Source organism: Stenella coeruleoalba, assembly GCF_951394435.1.
Source record: "Stenella coeruleoalba genome assembly, chromosome: 6".
In the NCBI taxonomy this organism is placed as follows: Eukaryota; Metazoa; Chordata; class Mammalia; order Artiodactyla; family Delphinidae; genus Stenella; species Stenella coeruleoalba.
In genome coordinates, this window is record NC_137151.1 from 75,089,763 (window position 1) to 75,111,787 (window position 22,025).

Genomic DNA, 22,025 nt, shown 5'->3' on the forward strand with positions numbered 1-22,025 from the left:
AACTATACCCATGAGCCAAATTTAGCCTACAGCCTGTTTTTTGCAAATAAAGCTTTATTGGAACAAAGCCATTCTCAATTGTTTACATATTTTATCTATGACTGTATTCACTACAATGGTGAAGGGGAGTAGCTATAACAGACAGAATAATGCACAAAGCCTAAAATATTTACTATCTGGCCTTATACACAAAGCCTAAAATACTTATTGATATTATCTGGCCTTTTATGGAAAAGTCTGCCAACTCCTGGTTTGGTACAACTGGAAAGATCCATTTTAGTTCTGAAATATCAATATTACTCTTGATTATCGACGAAGAATGGACATTACTAATAGGCATGCATGCAACTACAAAAGGAATAGCTTGAAACCAGGAAAGAAAAAAAAGATAAGCGATCTTTCCTCAAACTTTTCCATTCATTCATGCAAAAAGTAAAGAGCTTATGAGCTAATGTCAGGGAAAATAGTAAGCAGAGCTCCAGTGGAGCTTCTGAAGGTAGGAAGGAAAGAAGTCTAATTTGAAGTCTCTATCATTGTGGACTCATGCAAATTCTCAGCAGCCAAGGTTAATTAGAGCACAGATGATTTTTTAAAATGAGGGTATCACTTCCTTGTATACTTAGTGATATTGACATGCCTGTTTTTATCTGTAATCTGTTCTTGCATCATCCTGAGCTTTGCAGGAGGAATATATGCTCCACCAGTGCGCGTAAGAAGAGGATCCACCTCCTCTTTCTTCTTCTTTGCAGTAGGTTCATCCTGAGCAGAGGAACTCTGGGTTACCAATGGTTCTGGGCTTCTTCTCCCAGGAGATGGAGATTTCCGGGACCTTTTCCGATCCACATCTCTTTCTCTGCGTTTTTCTCGGTCTCTACTTCTGTAATATATTTTTTTAATGGAGAAAAGACAATACAAATTACATTCTTAAATGAACTGCATACCAAATGAGTGAGACTATTTGGGGGCCACAAATTCAGACAAGGAAAAGTGGTTAAGGAAGTGCCTCACAGAGAAAATGTAACAAACTAGGTCATCAAGGCTTAACAGGATTTACATTGGGGGCAAGGTAGGAAGGTGGGAGGGGGAATGGAGGATGGCATTCTGCAACTAGTAGAAGACAGAATAATTACTGAAAAGCTGAGCAAGGGTATTTGGGCCAGAATAAGTAGAAACAATAACGAATCATATATAACAGTAGTTGGAAAGGTAAGTTCAAGTCAGACTATGAAATCTTAAAAGACAAGCAAAGACTTTAGGTTGTTTATCCTGGAACTGATGAGGAATCTTTAATATTAGTTGCTGAGTGGAAGAGTGATGTGAAAATAGTATTTTAAGATGACAAATTGGCCTGTGATGTACATGATAAGTTGTATAAAGGAGAAACCAGAGTTTATCTCCAATAATGGCAATTTAGGAGTAAGAATGTTATAATAAACTGTAACATTTGAAATTGTCTTGATAGAACTCGTAATTTATTATAAATCTCAAAATATAAGAAGCTTCTGGTTGAGACAATGTGAAAAAATAAACCATTTTCTAGCACAGTAACTTTTCCCTATTAATGCAGGTGACTATCCCTTTTTAAGTTAGCACTTTTAAAATGATTAGGGTATTTAATGTTCCCAAACTATCAAGAATGAGCAAGAAATAATGCTTTGCCTTGCTTTTTGCTATCTTTCCCCAGAGAAGAGTTTGTCCACTTGGCTGTTTTTTACTTATACTGCCTGGAAAGTCAGATTATTCTGCTCATGCTTTGTGCAACCATGAGTTATATGAATACAATAAATAAAAACAAGTTTCATATTATCACTGCATTACCAGGAAACCACTCAATAGATTTTAGCTAAATCTAGAGGGTATATTTGAGATAATATGTCTTAATAAATAGAGAGACAGAAGCAAGTCACCTACCCAGGCAGCTGTGGAGGAACTCTTTAAAACCGAAGTATAAAGAGACCTGAGTGACTGCCCCATGAAGACAGAGTCCGTACCTACTAAGACAACATGAACAGTGGGGGAAAAAAGTGGTTCCAAACAGAAACCCCAATTAGTCAAAGGCAGGTCCTCTGAAATCTAGCCAGAGATTTGTAATTGAGTTGCTTCTTACTGTAGATGTAAAATGTTCCAAGAGAATAGCAACAGAAGGGATTTACTGACACTGGTTATGATTCTTCTGAGAAACGCCAGGTAAGACTCTCACTGGCTGGTAAAATCATGTCCTTACATGATTATAGTGTTTGTTCCTTTAGAGTGCAGAAGTAATATTCTTCTGAGTCTAAACAGAAGTATTTCTCTTCAAGTGTTTTTGTACTACAGCCTTTATATTCTGCATAATACACAACCTGCTTTCTTCACAGTGTGACTGTGTGGAACAAGTGAGACTTTATATACATACAGTGGACCAAACACAGAGTTAGAGTGAAGTAATACAGTTAGGGCATATGGAAATAAACATGGGTTTTGGAGCCAGAATTGAGCTCAAATCTCAGTTTCATCATCTACTAGATGGGCAATGGCAACCTCAGGTTAGTTAATCAGTTCAGACCCCAATCCCTTACATGTTAAATTGTGAGATACAGTACCTAGTGTGTAAGAATTTTGACAGTATTTGAGAAGGTATAGGAATGCCTAGCTCACCAATTATGGTGGTAGTAGCTGCTCTTATTAAGGTGTCATTAGGGTAACAGCAGAAGAACCTGGCTTTTGAGGTTAATCTGACATTTAAGGATTGGTTACATATTAGAAAGTAAGTAGTGAGAAGGAAATTTTGGCTGCAGATATCAAATAACGTGTTTAATATGTCCAAACTGGAGATATTATTTCTCTACTCCAAACTGCGGAGAAATTTGATCAAAATTCTAGTGGGTTATAGTCTCAGTAGTCATAGAGTGGATAATGTGAGAGAGACATCAAAAAGGATATAGAACTAGGTGAACAGTAAAACATGGTAGGCAAGTTTTTGAAACTGGATGACTAATAAGGTGGGAAATCAAGTTCTTCAAGACTCAAGTAAGAATAATTTACACTTAGATAAAAACTGCAGACTGGTAACTTCATTCTCAATGTCCCTCTGCCATTATGTAGGAAAGTAAATTAAGATCACTCTATGTCATATAATATAAATGGCTTTCATTCAGTAAACAATCTCAAAAACTCACATAAGCCAATTCCTCATGTAGTACAGTATAATGAATAAAAGCTTGGGCTCTAGTCAGACAGACCAGGACTTGCCACTGATACACTTCTAAAACACAAACAAATGACTTAACTTCTCTAAGTCTCATTTTCTTCATCTATAAGAGACATATATTTACTGCAATTAGGAGTTAATTCACATTAAGTCCTTGTTAGAAAGCTTAGCTCCTAAAAACATCCATTTAATACTAGCTGCGATTATTATTAAGCATAAAGAAAATTTAAACAAATATATGTTTCTATAGTTAAAATATCCAATACTAACCGTGACTCCATGCTATCATCATAAGAACGTCCTCTTCTTGAATGCTCGTAGTCTGACCTGCTGTAATCAAAGTAATCTCTATCCCGAGGGGATCTTTCTTGTTCCGTGTATCTAACACATAAAAGAAGAAAACCAAAGTTTTAAGTTGAAAATAATGATGTTATACTTAGGAAAGTCATATATTGGTAATGGCAACATAACTCTATGACTGAACAAAGTCTTATCAAGTGGATTTTAACAAACAGCTTATTTTGATGACACCTATTCATTTAGTCATGATTATAAAAGCTTTCAGCTGGTGTGCAACAAAACAACTCCTGGAATTCACTTAACCAAACTTGACACCCTGATTCGTACTGTCCTTAGTAAAAGATATATATCTGCATATCATATATAGTTTAACATGAAAAAGGCTATCCTCCAAATGATTCCTTTTGCTGAGTCGGCTCATTTTACCAAAGTACTGAACAAATGACATTAGTGTCATTGGTTGGCCTCCATAAAGACCAGTTTAACTCTACTCTAAAACACTATTTTTATCAGCTGCTATTCTTGAAATTATATTATTAGATATCTGTGAGAATGGATTGAAATTATTAGCAAACAGGGATAGACAGTACAAATCTGCTATTTGAATCTTAGAAGTAATAAAATCAGAGAACCTTAAGAGAAGTTAAATACATACACACACGATAAATAGACACAGTAACATAATCCATGTTTTATATACATATCTACAATTAGTTTATACACACACACGTACATGTGTGTATGTCTGCAGAGAGATTTAAAAATATATATATATATAGGGAGGAGGTGATCGTAGATGCATACCACAGTGATTAACGTGATGCCCATAAAGCAAAGGTTTTTAGAGACAGCAGAGTGGAATATGAACAAAGTACATAGGGAATAAGAAATTAGACAAATGAAACAAAGGTTAGAGGATGCTTTTCCTTTCACAAGTTATTTTTAATGGTCATAGCTTACTAAGTGAAATAACTAAAGTCCTACTATGAATGCATGATGAACATTAATGGTAATATTTCTGGATCTTTGATCTTAACATAATTATGGTAAGATATATATAAAAACATTTGAAAACTTATATAAAGAGCTATGTAAATATAAAGGATAGTATTAACAGTAAAAGCACTTCAAAATAATGTGATTTCAACTCACCTTTCCATTTTATAAACTTTCATTCTATTTAGTATCTGAGATATTAAAATTATTCCCTTTCACCTAAAAAATTTCATAAAATCTAGAATTATTTACTAGAAATTCCTAGAACAGCCATTCAAGGATGATCTGTTCTCAAGCTCACTCAATAATATTGCCTGTAAAACGATCAAAAAGAAGTTGCTTACCCTAAAATTATAAATCTAAGAGCTAGATAATTTCTTAAACTCATTATAAAAAATTTAAATGGTATTTGGAACACATAAAACTGTTTACCTGTCTTCTGGAGAGGAGGTCCTCTGATATGAATTATAGTTTTCCCTTCTGTCATGACTAGAAGAATGCTTTCAAAGGAACAAAAGAGGGGAAGGGGGCATTTAAAAATTCTGTTAAAAAACATATAGACAATGACAAATGTATCTTGGAAAGTTGGAAGTGCTTTAAAAAATTATTTCAAAATATTTTTTTAACCATAAGAATAATTTGTATTACCTAAATAGTATATAAGATAAAACAAAATTTTCAGGTCATCCAAGGTAAATGTTTGTGATTTTCACTATAGATCAAATACTGTTTTTAACAAAAAAACTCAAGGTAGAAGAAAATTCTCTAATTTTTGATGCCACTTAGTTAATATTTTATTCCTATGTAATAATATATAAATTTACAGAACATAATTTTTTTTTATTAATTTATTTTATTTATTTTTGGCTGCGTTGGGTCTTCGTTGCTATGCATGGGGCTTTTCTCTAGTTGCGGCGAGAGGGGGCTACTCTGTTGCGGTGCGCAGGCTTCGTGGCTTCTCTTGTTGCGGAGCACAGGCTCTAGGTGCGCGGGCTTCAGTAGCTGTGGCTCACAGGCTCTAGAATGCAGGCTCAGTAGTTGTGGCACACGGGCTTAGTTGCTCCATGGCACGTGGGATCTTTGCAGACCAGGGCTTGAACCCGTGTCCCCTGCATTGGCAGGTGGATTCTTAACCACTGCGCCACCAGGGAAGCCCCTAGAACATCATTTTTATAAAGGCCTTTCCTGGTGAAAACCAAGGCCAAAGCTTTCCTTTGGTGAAAAACATGACCAAGGGCCAGAGATTTTCTAGCAAGAGCTCACTTCTGTAGTTATGCCCAAGTCTTTTATAACACTGAACTTACTTTCTTATCTCCATTAGCTTACAGAAACCACAACATTAGTCCAGGTTACTAACTCTGGATAAAATAAATAGCTAGAAGAAACTGACTCCAATGTATTTATGAAAATTCATTTTTGTTTTCAGCAAACAATATTTGAGTGTCTGATATGGCATGTATGGTAATACGGTAGGCTGTAAGGATTTAAAAAATATGACTTGTAAAATATAGCTCCTAAGCCAAATCCTTTGAAAAATAACAGACATACAAATAAGTAACTTCAATGTAACATGAGATTGAAGATATGTCACACTGAGACAGAGATATGAACCATCCAGTTTAAGAACATATCCTAATTTAAAAGTCCAAATATAGTTAAGAAGCCAAAATATTTATCTCTATAAATAGGTAAATTTTTTAAACCACTGGTATAAAAACATTCATATTGACAAGCTTATTTTTAAGAATTAAAGTAATTTTAATTAACTGAACTGTAAGAAAGGAAAAACAGTATGTTTTCAAAGTATCTTTATCTTGAAATCTAAGAAAAAATAATTCAAATAATGACTAACTTGTTCCACATACTTACATGCTTCCCTCCTTAATGGCAAAAAAATACATTTAAAAATTGAAAATTATACTGCAAAGAAACGTAAACAAGCTCCAACTTCCTCTTATGTTATGACTATCTAATTACCAGCAGTGTGAGTATAACATTATCACAAGTAAATTGCCAATACAATCTTCTTAAGTATTGAATTTTTTGAATAGCATACACTAATTAGACTAATGCATGTTGGTGAATAAACATGTGATCAAATTTATAATTTAAAGAAGCCAGTCTGGCTGTATTTCACACTGAATGCAAACATCTTAAAATCCTGTTTCCAATGTGTATAACTTTTAAAAATTATTTCACTGGGCAGCATTAAATTAAATAGAACTGTTCAATATATATGATATAGGTTTTCATAACACTTGACATCTAGATTCTAAACCAAATATAGAGCACAAGATTCATTCAATTCATGGTAACGCTAAACACAATATTTACTTATTTATTATAAGACACAGCCCTTCCTGCCTAGACACTCTGGGGGATACGAAAGATAGGAAAAACCTTCAAGGAACTTGAGATCTTATGGGAGAGAGATGGTTATAAAGATTTCTACAATTAAACACATCAGAGTATATATGAGAGAGACAGAGAAGGGGGAGAAGGGGAAGGAGGGAAGGGAGGGGAGAGAGAAAGAACAATAAAATTGCACTGTCTACTTTTTCTTTTACAAGGTATGACAATTATTTTGACTACATTAGGGAGCAGGCCTCAATTCTGTGCTAATGATTTTTAACACGTCTACACAATATCTGTTGTGGGTAAGAGGGAGAAACCAAAAATACCGAGATCGTGAATCAGGATTTTGTAAATATGATCAAGTTAACAAATGACTGGCACACTAGTCAGTGCTAACAGGAGATCTTGACTAGGAATAAGCACTGTGGTACAGAGTACTGAGGGTGACAGTGAGTAAAGGGAAACCTGAACTGGGCTTCGGTAGGTTTTACTAAGTGCAAAACAATTTCGAAGTGTGATCCAAATAATAATAACCTAATTTCCCTATTTCCCTTATCATAGAGTTTAGATTCTAAGAGCAGTAGTTGAAAGTAACATATTGTTTAAATTACCTTTAAAAATTCTCTAAATTGTTCATTCAGCGAAGCAAATATGGTACACAGTGCAGTCACCTGTAGTCTCTGACGATGTAGAGAGCAATATGGGGAGGTGAGTGGAGCAGACAGCCTGTGTTCAGAGGCTCTGAGCATCCATTAGGCTCAGGGAACAAGTCTTCAAGAGCCAGAGGGAGGAGGGGCTGGAAGAGTTAGGGAGCTTGCTTCCAGCTGGCAAAGGAAGTTACGGGAAGGCTCAATAGAAAAATAAGGGATCCTCAGCTAAAGCCTCCTGAACCTTAGAGATGAGGTCTCAGAATATCAAGAGAGGATCTGAGCTTCACCTGAGGTAAGATTGGGCCCAAACCAGCTAGTGGACCTGCTTATAGCCAACAAGATGGAGAGAAGGAGACAAACTAAACTGAGAACTGGCTGGAGGGCTGAGCCACTAAGTGTGAAGGGCTTGCTGATTGAGGACATCCCTTCCTAAGCTGGGGGAATGCCCCAGACGACCACAAGAGGGAAACGTGGAGAAGCACAGTCTAAGAGAAGCAGGACAAGAATTCTGAGAAAGACCAAACACTTCTCCTTTTGTGTAAATGGTACAGAGTCTAAATCTCTGTGCTCTTACCTAACACGGCTCAGTCAAGAGCCAGTTCCCCACAAGGTCTCCTTTCTCCTTATGTCCCCAGCTCCTAACACAGAGTCTGCCACCTACTCGGCCCACAATTAATTGTTTAATTAACTGTCATTGGACCAATCAGTACAAGTCCCAAAGAGGCAAATTTCAGAACACTATATGAAAGTATCTACTGACAGATGGGGCCAGCTTCAGGGACAGTGAACCCCCTGCCAAAGGAGCGATGCAAGCACAGCCTGCATGTCTACCTAGGAGGGAGGCTGGAGAGTGTCTTCTCACACTCAAAAGAAGTTCAAAGAGATGGCAGCAGAGTCTGCCTTGGCCTGTAAGCATATCAATTCAGTTTATTAAGCATTTACCACATCCCAGGCCTGGTACCTGGTGCCTGCTGTTAAGGAGCTCCCATCTACTCACACTCTTTAAAGTAGGTTTAGGGGTGCAGAGGTGGTGGAGGAGGGCAAGGGACAAGTGCCGGTCTTTACAATCAAATAAAAATCCACCTTTCCCTTTACTGACTCCAAGACCCAGGAAGTGATGTGCCTGCTTGTATCAACAGATCTGTGGACTACACAGATTGGCTAGCAGATCTGTGCAGCTGAAAAGAAAAGGAAGTAGAGTGGCTTGCTCTCCTGCCAAGTCCGCTCACAGGCAGAGGAACAGTTCTGAAGCAGATGGAGTTACTGGTTCCTGTGACTGCTCTGACCTCCTCTACTATTCTACTTTTCTCAGAACCTGCTCCAGCCACACTAGACTCTTCACCTTTGCCTCTGTTGTTCCCTCTGCTTGGCACACTCTTCTCCCAGACATCTATGTGGCTCACTCCCTCATCTCCTTCAAGTGTGTGCTCAAAAAGGCCCATTTTCACTGGGCCCTCCCTATGAAAAATTACATCATTCCAATGCTACTCATCAACCTTACCCTACTTCTTTTCTCCATAGCGCAAGTCTAGCATTTAACACCCTAATATACTATATAATTCACTTACGTATTAAGTTTATGATTTTTCTTTCTCCCCCACTAGAATGCAAACTCCGCAAGACCAAGGATTCTTGTTTTATTCACCATTTTACCCAAAGTACTGGGACATAGTAAGAATTCAGTGAATATCTGCTGAATAAATGAATGTATAATGTCTAAAGTACAACACAGAATAAGGAGCTCATTTATGCATATGCAATATGCAACAAGAGGTTCACTTGTAGACAGACATGTAGGAACCGTGACCAACTAAGGAAGAAGATACTCATCTTCCATTTCATGCTCACGCAGGTGAGTGGAGCAGACAGCCTATGTTCAGCGGCTCTGAGCATCCATTAGGCTCAGGGAACAAGTCTTCAAGAGCCAGAGGGAGGAGGGGCTGGAAGAGTTAGGGAGCTTGCTTCCAGCTGGCAAAGGAAGCTACAGGAAGGCTCAATAGAAAAATAAGGGATCCTCAGCTAAAGCCTCCTGAACCTTAGAGATGAGGTCTCGGAATATCAAGAGAGGATCTGAGCCTTTGAGAAGAATGGTGGAATTTCTCGCTGTTTATTTTTCTTTTGCATGTGTTCACTCACATGCACTTTCTTGATTAACACACACACACACCCTGTATGTTCTCTCAACTGCCCACCTGCACATCTGGCCAAGTATCTACATTTGAAATTGTGTTAAGTTAAATGTGCATATGATGCAATTCTACTGTCTGGTTCTAATGTCCTAATTATATAAATGCATTTTGGTTTAAGGGTAGATAATTGACTACAAGTTTATGTTCTTTATTATAAGTTTCAAACACTTACCTTTATTTGTGCCACGCTACTTTTCATTTTCTGTTGCCAGTTGATCTGTCAAAGACTCCTTAAGCTGGTCCAAATAACAAGTACCGAACGGTATGAATTCCTTGACAGTTTAGTTTTACTGTCTGCAAATGACACCTATAAAATATGCCAAAGGAACCTTTGTTAACACTTATAAAATGTGTGTAAAATAACAACATACTATTTCCACACAATGGACATTTGACTACCTTATTTTTCTTAATAGGCAAAGATATAATCAATAATTAAATGTAAATTCAAAAACTCTTTAAATAGTTCCATATAACAATGTATAAAAAACATGTATTAGTAGAAAAGACTCAGAACAAAAGAGCAATAACAACAAAGGCTTATTAAACACCGTAAAGTATTCTAATACAAAACATCCAATGTTTCGATTTAAACTAAGAATGAAATAGCCAGTGTTCTTGTAGTAATGATCATTCAGAAATATACACCACATGGAAATATAAGGTGCTAAACCAGAATAATCAAGTCTTAATAATGATCTATTAAAGGCACAGGGCCTCAGATACGTGCACATATGAGAACTAATATTTGGTCACAGTAAACCTAGTCATCAATGTTAGATGCTAAATAAAATGTCTTTCAGTAGCCATCTATTAAGTAAAATTTAGTAATTTTGAAAAATGCTGAACTGATAGTTATGTTCGCACACAACTGCCATTCAAGTATTTTACTGGAATTGCATATCTAAATAGTTTATAGTTTATGGTATGGTATAAGGTAACTAAATCAGAAAAGTAAAATGAAACATAAAAAAATTTAAAAATTAAAAGAAGTGAGAATATAGAGAAAAAACTGTGCTCAGTACCAAAATAACCGAATACAATTAAGAAAATTTCTAATTTGAATGTGAGAAAGGATATTACAGATTATCTGGTCCAATTCCTTCTTTTTAAGGATAAGAACACTGACGGTCAGATAAATCATTTCAATGTCCTAAGCTATAATAATGTCCTAAGCTATAAAACAAGCTAGTGGTGGACTAGAAACCTAGCTTAAGGACACCCAATTAAGTATTCTTTTCACTGGACCACAAACACAAATAATCTAGATACTATAAAGTGATACAGAGTTGCTATCATTTAATGCAGATGGGGATGTACACAAATCACTAAGTCAAGAAAAATTTCCATTACAATGGTTAGCATGCTATCTAGGTTAGTAAAAATAATATACACCAGATTAATTTGTCAATCTATAAAATATAACTGCAATCTAAAGCACATCATTGCTCAGCGGCTCCCAAAGTGGAGAGAGCCAAAGAAAGGAAGCCCCACGGGCTAGATATACTCTCCCAAATCTCTGACCACCGCTGAACCAATACATGTACTAAATAGTGTCCTACTCAGGATCACAGGACTGAACTGAGATGTGAACAACTGCGTATGAGACAGAATTTGCAATTTAAGCCTAATCAAATTAATTGCCTGAAGGGTCACTATTCCTCAGAGGAATGCACCAGAATCGAAAGCCTTAACATAATAGTAAAATGTCCAGGATACAATTAAAAAATAACTCAACTTATCAGAAAACTGTGGCCCAATCTTAAGAAAAAAGACAATCAAAGGAAACCAACACTGAGACACCAACCCAAATGCTGAAACTAGTATACGAGGTTTTTAAAGCATACTCAAAAGTGCAAAGGAAAACATGCTTGCAAGGAATAAAAATATAGAAAATTTCAGGAAGAAAAAAAAAAACCCAAAAACCCAAAACAAAAAATGAACCAAACTGAAATCCTAGAACTAAAAAATATATGAAGCAAAAAATTCAAAATGGAGACAAAGGAAAGCCAGTAAGCTTGATGTAAGATCATTAGAAATTATCCAATCTAAAGAACAGATAAAGAAATTTAATGAACAGTATCAGGGACATGTGGGACAATTATCAAAAGGCCTAGTGCATGTGTAATTAAAGTCCAAGAAGGAAAGAGAGAAAGAATGGGATAGAAAAAATATTTCAGGAAATTACAGCCAAAATTTCTCCAAATTTGGTGAAAGGCACAAATTTACAGATTCACAAAGCTTGGAGAATCCCCGGCAGGATACACATAAAGAAAACCACACTTATACACATAGTCATATATAGTAGTCAGTAGTTAACCACAATGCAAATTTGCAACAGGGGAGAAAAAAGAACCAAAACTTCCAAGGCCCTGACTTTTTTCTTAAAGTACTTAAAAAGGAAAATTTGTATTTTTTATTTACATTTTATATTTTTGTACATATTGTTAGGGGGTCAGCCATTTTTAATGATCTCAGATGACCAAACCAGCCTTCAGAGCATTCTCTGTCCTACTTCTGACTTTACTTGTGGTGTGATCATGTTCATTATAATCTCAAAGGAGAAAAAAAACCTTGTAAAAAAAACAAAAACCACCACAACAAAAAATCTTAGTCCGAGCATTCCAGTAACCTTTTTGTGTATGTACTTAGCTGTACTGTAAGAAGTTGGTTTGTATGAGACGGTTAAAAAGGCCAAAGATAAAAGGTTTCTTTTTTTTCCTTTTTTCCCATCTATGAAGTTGTTATTTATTTATTTTTGGCCTGTTTGATATATGTGAGAAACAATGTTGCTGAAAATCAAAGATAAAGAGAAAATCCTGAAAGCAGCAAGAGGAAAAAAACAACACATTATGTAAAAGGAAATAATTCAAATTACTGATGACTTCTTATCAGGAACTAAGGCGACCAGAAGACAGCAGAATAATTTTTAAAGTGCTGAAAGAGTAAGAAACTGAATTAACCTAGAATTCCAGCAAAAATAATCTTAAGAATGAAGATGAAATAAAAACATTTACTGATTGAACAAAGCAAACAAAAACAACGAAGAGAAACCAAGAGAATGTATCACCAGCAGACCTGCACTATAAGAAATGCTAAAGGAAGCTCCTCAGGCTTATTGGAAATGATAGGAGATGGAAGTCTGGATTTTCAAAAAGGAATGAATAACACTGGAAATGGTAACTTTCTCGAGAAATATAAATGACAACTTTTTCCTTTATCTAAAATACACAGGTTTGTTTTAAAGCAAAAAGTACAATGTCTTGAGAGGGCATAGTGTATGCAGATGGGATATATATGGACTAAAATGGACCTACATGAGGCAAGGTTTCTGCATATTTTTCTGAAGCAGAACAATATGAACTCTAAGAGGCCTGTGAAAAGTTAAGGCTATATAGTGTGTTCTCTAGAGCAATGACCAAAAAAATAACATAAATAAATATAGCTAAAAACTCTACAGACAAATTAAAATGGAATTAAAAAAAATATTTAACTTATAAAGGCAGGAGAGAAGGAACAGAAGAACAAAAAACAAAGGGGACAAAATGAAATAAAATAAGATGGCAAACCTAAATCTAACTCTATTAATTATATCAAATATTAATGCACAAACATTTTTAATTAAAAAACAGAAGCTACTCCTCCCTCACCTCAGGTGATACAACCCTGAAGGCACCTTGTCTTGGATGGATTTTATGTCCCAGTTGCCTCAAGATGACTTACACAATGTGTATGTGCCATACACAAATCACATGATTCTTTTCAAAGATCCTGTTTTTATGGCTATAAATGTATAGAGCTATAAAACTCAAAATTTTACTCAACTAACTTTTGCTCAAAGGCAATGGTATTTTTGTTTTTTACTTCTACTAGCACAATTGTTATAGTCTAGCATATCCTTATCACCTAGTATTATTTATACATATACTTGCTCAACAACAACAAATATTTATTACACTTGTATTATTCTGTCAGGCATTTTTCTAGGAACTGGGTAGACAGCAATGAACAACCATAACAAAATCCCCTGCCCACATGGAGCTTATGTTCTCCTTATAAAAAGTATATCTATAATGATAAGCAAAGCACTAAGCTACTAATAAAGCAAAGTGGCTGGTTGGGCTTTTTTCACACACACCAGTTTCAGATCATTACTTAATATTGTAAAACCAGATCCCTAAGTCACTATGTTAAAAATAATTTGAAGTAAGAAAACTTGCATGATCAGAAAATTACGTGTACATCTACTGGGGCCCACCTGACTTACCACAGCAGAAGATACGTATGTGGGGGTGGGGGGAATACCTAGGCACGCTGGTTTTATGAAAGCATCCCCAAGGTAATTCCAACATTCAACTCTTCCTCAAGACTGCTCAGCTTTCCAATTCTGCATGAGAAACTGGTTCTCAATTTGTCTTAAACCATGAGCCACTTAAGGTAAAATACAGAGACTCCACAGCTTACCTACTTTATAATGACGAACTTAGTCATAAATCATTTGGAAAGGGAAACATAAATTCCAAATATTAATCCTTAACTCACTGGTAAGAAGCACATACATGCATGTAAAAAAAAAATCAGTATCAGTGCTTTTTTTTTTTTTTTGCGGTACACGGGCCTCTCACTGCCGTGGCCCCTCCCGTTGCGGAGCACAGGCTCAACGGCCATGGCTCACGGGCCCAGCCGCTCCGCGGCACGCGGGATCCTCCCGGACCGGGACACGAACCCGCGTCCCCCGCATCGGCAGGCGGATTCCCAACCACCGCGCCACCAGGGAAGCCCCAGTATCAGTGCTTTTTAAATCTGAGAAATTCTGGGCACAATTTATAGGGAGAAAATTCTCACTCATAATGCACTGATGACCACAGCGCAGGTTTTCTGGAGCTTAAGATATCAGTCATGGGACTTCCCTGGTGGCGCAGTGGTTAAGAGTCTGCCTGCCAATGCAGGGGACATGCGTTAGATCCCTGTTCTGGTAAGATCCCATATGCCTCAGAGCAACTAAGCCCGTGTGCCACAACTACTGAGCCCACGTGCTGCAACTACTGAGCCTGCATGCCTAGAGCCCGTGCTCCGCAACAAGAGAAGCCACCGCAATGAGAAGCCTGTGCACCACAACAAAGAGTAGCCCCCGCTTGCCACAGCTAGAGAAAGCTTCGCCACAACTAGAGAAAGCCGGCGCGCAGCAACGAAGACCTAATGCAGCCCTAAAAAAAAAAAAAAAAAAAAAAAAAAATCAGCCATGATAATTAAAGTAACACTATCTACTATAACATGATCACAAACACAAATTTAAGCACTGAAATGCAGTCATCCAGATGATTAAATATGTTCATAAAACACTTTTATTATCCTTAAAATGAAAACAAAACATGAAAAATTGAGAGAGGAAAAGAAGAGGAAAAAAACCTGTATTGAGTTCAGTCTTACTATATATACGAGATATGTACCTGATAACAATAAATGTTTCAATGAACTTCTCAAGTTAAAAAAAATTCATATACATAGACTGAAATAAATTCTATAAATTTTATTTTGCCTGTAGGCTTAAATATGCTTATTAATTGGTGAGATCTGGAACATACTTTATATAAAAATTAAAAGTCTAGAGAACTCTCAATGTCCTTACTATCCATAATTTGTTCTTACTCCCAGGATGATACTGTATTATACCTCAATAAAGGATTCCACTCTCCTCTAATAATGTTTTTATATAAATTAATAGTTTTTGCTCATTCCTTACATTCACTCCTCTATGAATGAGCCTCAGGAATTGAATCGTCCAGAAGGAACCTCAAAAGAATCCAAGTAAAAGCCTCTACCTAGTACTCTTTACTTTTTTCAGGGAATATGCTGATGGATACTGCTGCCATCATCACCTGTGACTGATTTCCAGGACTTTTCTGATCCTGAAGGAGAAAACACTGAAGACAGAACAAGGGCCTCCTTCCCCTGATGCTAGACAGCAGTGACTGTCATGCACTTCTTTGCATATTTTTGTCCTTGATCCTCTTGGTTATTTTTTTCCCTCTCTGCTGGCTAACACTTCTAAATCAGCACTGTATAACAGAACTTTCTGCACTGATGGAAAGGTTCATATTCTGCCCTGTCAGTAGCCACCATACCAATACAATAGTCACGTGTGGCTACTGAGCACTTCAAATGTACCTAGTGGGACTGAGAAAATTAATTTTATTTAATTTTAATTAAGTTTATATTTAAACATGAATAGCCACATGTGGCTACTGGTTACCATACTGAACAACACAATTCTAAATGATTAGCAGACACTGGGGCCTTTCAGTCATGGTACTCCCAAGATCCTTGTTTTTTGACAATCTCCAGATAGGATACTAATTAATTCTTCAGATACTGGCAAAGTTAAAAAAAAAAACTCATATCCAAATTAACGGGAAGAGTTGTTTGGTTATTTTCCATGGCAGATTCAGATTATGGAAAATAAGGGATAATATAATAATGCTTATCTTAGAGTTTGTCTATGTTGCAATCATCAATGTGTGATCTCCAGAGTCTTAAATGCTGCTCTGCAGCTACTATGATGCCAAATGATCATTTTACATAAACAACAAGAAAAACCTGGCACTAGAGATACTACTACCATCACAAACTTGATATACAATCATGACCCACTGAATAACAGTGCAGATAGGGATTGATTACATCTCCAGAAGATAACAGTCTATCCTTCAGCTTAGATTGAGTAACCAGAAGGGGTATTAATAAAATGAAAAAAACAAAACAAAAAAACTGCCTTGATGACAGCCAAGAATTGACAACTGACAATTGACAACAGAAACCACAATTTGTAAAATGGATTTCCACTCATTTGCAAAAGAGAAAAATTAAACCAATCTAAGTCATGATATACAACATGGATTATTTAGGGTCAAATTCTTATTTCTGGTTAGTCCAGACCCATCTAACCCACACAAAATGGTGTCCGCATGGACTCGCGCGTTCTAAAGATACGACCACTTACTGTTCCAGCAACTCTTTAGTTCACAAATTTTCTCTAGTCTACAAATTCCTGCCAAGACCATCTGATGACTACTAGGTACGTTACTGGGGATTTTTCATTGATGGGCTTTAACATACAAGACAACTGAAGCACTTTCTCCAACAATTCAATAGCATGGGGGACAAAAAAGGAAACGAATGGCACAGCTGTTAAAGAATAAAAGAGGTCTAACAGACTTAACATATGTAATATGTAGACCTTGCTTAGATCCAAAGTTGAACAATTTGCCCTACTCTAAAATGGGATTTCTTTATATAGCAGGACTCATGCTAACTTGAATTCAGCACTAACTCCTCTATGGAGCCTTTCTTCTAAAAAAGGAGATGGACTGAAGGTCTTTTCTCTTCATGGGAGACAAAATAATGGAAGAAAACACTTTCTAGTCCACTAAGACTGTGAACTTGCTGACAATTTTTATATTCACATCATGGTTTTCTGGGTAGAAGAATGAGAAAAGGGTGGGATCTGGACTCTCAGAATTACTTAAATCCTTAGATACATATTTTCTACCCAAGAGAACTTATCTTAGCATGTACCCGAAATAAGACTCATTTCAAAATCAGCTGTTACCTATATAGTGTGCCCAAATTGATAATAAAGGAGATAGTTTAAACTTTAGTGCCAATAATATACAAACTTTAAAATAGCATTTTCCTCAACTATATTACAGTTCTTCAATGAGACAAGTCATTTTAAAATAATACGATGATGGGACTGCCCTGGTGGTCCAGCAGTTAAGACTCCGTGTTCCCAATGCAGAGGGCCTGGGTTCAATCCCTGGTTGGGGAACTAGATCCCACATGCCACAACTAAGAGCCCACATGCCACAACTAAGAGCCTGCATGCCGCAACTGAAAAAAGATCTCGCATGTCGCAATGAAGATCCCGCGTGCTGCAACTAAGACCCGGTGCAGCCAAATAAATAAATAAATAAATATTTAAAATAATACGATGATCAGTGTCCCAAAGCTGATAGGAATAGTGCAGTGGTGTACGCAGGCGGCCCAACACCATTCAAAACCAGCCAATGGAAGAAATGCCAATGTATACAGTAGCCCCCAACAAACTAATTTGCCATCCACACTAACAGATTCTATAGCACATTACAATGATGTTTCTGAGATATCCAGAGATGAACTAATTACATTTCCTGTGTTAGAAGTCAGAAACATGTAATTTAGAGTAAGATAACAATAATAAGAATAACAAATAATAATACATTATTATAGCCACAAAGACACTATGCCAGGCACTTCATTTATATATTCTTAATTCAACCTTCATGATTACCCTGCTTTCGTGATTTTTTAAGTCTTATTTTTCAGTGAGAGAATTGAGGTACAGAGTTGAAGCAATGTGTACAGTAAATCACAGCTAGTAAACAGCATTAAAATTCAAAAAAGTTTATCTGATGCTAAAACCATCTGATATTGTATCCCAATGAAAATGCCAACATTAATAAATTGATGCCAAATTGGTAAATTATAAAATGTAAACAGATATGATCTCTATTATCCAGAAAATTTTTCTTTTCTAAACTGATCCATTCTTCTGAAGTTCCAGATAGTAAAGCTTTTGATGTTAATATAATGAGGCACTACTTCTTTTTAAACATGAATAATTTTAAGGATTCCCTTGTTTAATCTGCATACCTAGAATTCACTGTGACCAGGTAGGTACAATATGAAAAAATAAATCACTTGACTCTATTGTGCAAGACCTAGTATTTTCCTTGACTATCCCTCTTGGGTCTTAAACCTGGTTTCTCTTCTCAACCTACCTACACACAGACACAGGGCAATTTTTAATGCCTTTTATTTCAAATTATCTCATCCATTTAAATTTAATGACTTTTCTGATCAGTGTCATCTTTCACCTTTCTTCCGTTTAACCATCATCATCAAACATTTTTCTGGCAATCAAGTACAACCTGTTACATTTCTACCTCCCAAAAGGTAAGTGTGAAATTGACAATACTGCAGACTGCTACCCAGTTCTAACAAAAAATGCATGAAGTACTATCATCATCCACATTTATATAGAATATGCCTGTAGGGAAATAATGAGAGTTCAACATGTGCATGCTTGATACTTAGACTAATTGGAAATTCCTGCAATGAGAGCAATTTATCTAGAGTTTATAGCTCTCACTGCTCTTCTTAGAATCACTGTGTGGATTTTATGATGAATTATTAAATTTCTCTCTCCTTGTCACAAGTAAGCAACTCAGCAAAACCACACCTGCTCTCCTGAGCAAGAAGGATATTTTATAATAAGATGTAGCTTCAGCAAGCATCAGAGAGCAAAATATTCAATAAGATTTGTAAGAAATGCTTTAGACTGTTAACTGGAAACTCTGAAATTATAAATTCCACAGTTATCTCAAATATTCAGAAAATGAGAAAATATTTAAGTAATGGCTGAAACGCAATGCTTTCTCAATCATTTCGGTATAACACATCTATCATTGTCCCTTAGGTGTCCTCAACCTATGTTGGAGGAACTTGTGGAAGCATACTGTCCTAAAATTGTTAAAAGAAGTCAAAGAAGGACTTCCCTGGTGGTGCAGTGGTTAAGAATCTGCCTGCCAGTGCAGGGGACACGGGTTTGAGCCCTGGTCCAGGAAGATCCCACATGCCTCGTAGCAACTAAGCCCGTGTGCCACAACTACTGAGCCTGCGCTCTTGAGCCCGTGAGCCACAACTACTGAAGCCTGTGCACCTAGAGCCCGTGTCCCACAACAAGAGAAGTCACTGCAATGAGAAGCCCATGCACCACAACAAAGAGTAGCCCCCACTCGCCACAACTAGAGAAAGCCTGCGCGCAGTAAGGAAGACGTACTGCAGCCAAAAAAAAATTAAATTAAAAAAAAAAAGTCAAAGAAGTGGATTTCCTTTAGTTTGCTCTTCTGCATTCTAAATAGTAACAGCAGGTGTGGCAAACTCCAAACATTAAAACAGAGTTAAAAACAAACGTTAGTTGCCCAGTGGAGAAAATAGAATATTAAATAGTATTCAAAATAAAAGCTAGTTTAAATCTGTTCTTAATAAAAAAAGGCGATGGTATCCTTGGGAAAATCTACTAATAGGACCCAAGCTCCTGACCCTTCCAAATAGTGATTTTCCTGTTCAGGGAACAGATAGGAGTAACAGATGGGTCACAGTTCTTCGTGTTTTTTTTTTTTTTTTTTTTGGCCGCAGAGCATGGCTTGTGGGATATTAGTTTCCCGACCAGGGATTGAACCCACGCCCTCCACAGTGAAAGTGCAGAGTCCTAACCACTGGACCACCAGGGAGTTCCCTGGCCACAGTTCTTAAGCATTAATGACAAAATTGATATGGCTTTTCCCTATTTGTACTGAAGGAAAACTCCATTGTTTAAGAAAAGTGATTCCTTAGTTTTTCTTGCTGTATTTTTGGATATATACATATTAGTGAGAAATTTGCCCCATGATATGCCACATAAGAAAAAAATGATACTGTAATTTGAATTCAGCACAGGTTCACAATTTCAAGAAAATAAAAGGGCCAAAACTTTTTAGGAAAAGTCACCAGGGTGACAATCCCTTATCTGCAATTCTGAAATCTGAAAAGCCTTGAAATTCAGATTTTTCTTTAGCTTGTGCCAAACTCATTTGGCAGCAAAATTTGACATGCACTAACTTGAGATGTAATGTGATTCTTCACTTGATGCACTGTGGAAATATTACATGTATTTGATTACAGGATGTTGCCCTGGATCCCCAAAGGGGAACTACTTAATAAATATATCTGCACTGTATTTCTTCTCTATAATCTGAACAAAATTCTGAACATCAAATCAGAATTACAAATAAAGAACTGCAGACCTGTCCTCCCTGTTTGCTTCCTGGTACACCATTGTACATCAGGTATGCACTCTGATGCATAACCATTTGAATAACTGAAGGTTACCATGTTGAAGTACAGGGTTAAAAACTGTGCAGATAGTATTGGATATTGTTTGGGTTTTTAAGTGATGAGGAATAAACAATATAAAAACCCTTGACTGGTCTCTGACCCTATGTAGGGGAGACAGGACCAACTTGGGGACATCTTAAGACAGTGAGACTCAGATGAGTTAAAAAAATGACAAAAACCTAAAAGTTCTTATCATTTTAAGGAATCAGTAATACCAATATTCATATTGAAAATTACTCATTATAAACTGGGAGGAGGTATTACCCCCCCATTCATTTCCTACACGATGAAACCAGTCCAAATTAGTCTGTGTTTAAGTTACCAAAGACATTAAAGTGATATGATCATTTGGATATACTACTTAAACACTTTTTAAGTAGCATTCTTTTGCTGGTACATAGGAAGATCCATCCTGTTATGTGCTGCTTTTCACCAGAATGCAGGCTCTATGACAGCAGGGAAGTTGTCAATTTTTGTGTTTCCAAATTTCTATCAGCTATTTCTTGATTTATAGTATTGATTTCCACATGAATTGGTTTTAAAGAAAAATTCTATATGTTGAACTTCTTTACTGATTCATTTAAATATAAATTATGTCATTTATGGGGCAAATGCCCTGGATCCTACCCCTTTTCTACTTCCAGTCTCTTTCTCTACACAACCAGGTTTTTTTGGTAGATGAGTCCACACTGGCTGCCTCTAATTCTTAATCTCCCATTAAGCCCTCTTACGCACCACAATCTGGTTTTCCACTCCCACTATTACATAGTACTTGTCAAGGTTACATAATGACCTCCTTGTTGCTAAATCCAGGGGCCACTTCCTTATTTTATGATGTTGTTTCTAGCACTTGGTACTGCTAACCCCCTTCTTGAAGTTCTCACTTCTCAACTTACGGGGGTGCCAAGTTCATCTGGTGTTGCTCTTGTATGTCTCTTCTTCTGTCCACCCCTCTAACATTTTACTATCCCATAGAGTTTAATCTTTGCTCATGGATTTTTATCTGTTTTGTTCATTGCTGTAATCCCAAAATAGAAGTCTCAATATTTGTTAAATGAACAAATGAATAGTGCTTATCTTTTCTTTCTCCATATTCTTTCTGGAAGACCATCTCCACCCTCACATCTTCAACTCATATTCATAAGAATGACTTTATTCCAGCTCAATCTTTTCTACAGTGTTCCAAATCTTTATCGCCAAATGCCTATAGAAACCTCCATGTGGATGTCCCAAAGGCCCTCTGAACTAGGGGAGTCCAAACTGGAACTCATTTCCTCCTCTCCTCAAACCAGCACTTCCTCTAAGATATTACCTGTAAAGCTAGCCAAGTCACAGTTTCCTTTTCCTCACTCCCAGTCAGTCATCAAA

At 36.7% G+C, this 22,025-nt stretch overlaps 1 protein-coding gene across 3 annotated transcripts in view; it reads right to left on the reverse strand.

The window, feature by feature from the left end:
* The window catches only part of LOC307188265 (pre-mRNA-splicing factor CWC22 homolog), a 55,908-nt gene that overhangs the window by 24,905 nt on the left and 8,978 nt on the right, over positions 1 to 22,025 (reverse strand). The window contains exons 1-5 of one of the 3 annotated variants that reach the window (XM_079925192.1): positions 13,331 to 13,482; positions 9,853 to 9,987; positions 4,919 to 4,986; positions 3,461 to 3,571; positions 638 to 877 (exon numbers count right to left, since the gene is read on the reverse strand). In XM_079925192.1, the coding sequence (XP_079781318.1) occupies positions 638 to 877; positions 3,461 to 3,571; positions 4,919 to 4,986; positions 9,853 to 9,879 (446 nt within the window). In that variant the 5' untranslated portion in view covers positions 9,880 to 9,987; positions 13,331 to 13,482. Of the gene's footprint in view, positions 1 to 637; positions 878 to 3,460; positions 3,572 to 4,918; positions 4,987 to 9,852; positions 9,988 to 12,558; positions 12,595 to 13,330; positions 13,483 to 22,025 lie in introns of those variants that run through there. The other 2 variants (XM_079925193.1, XM_079925191.1) reach the window with 2 other exon arrangements.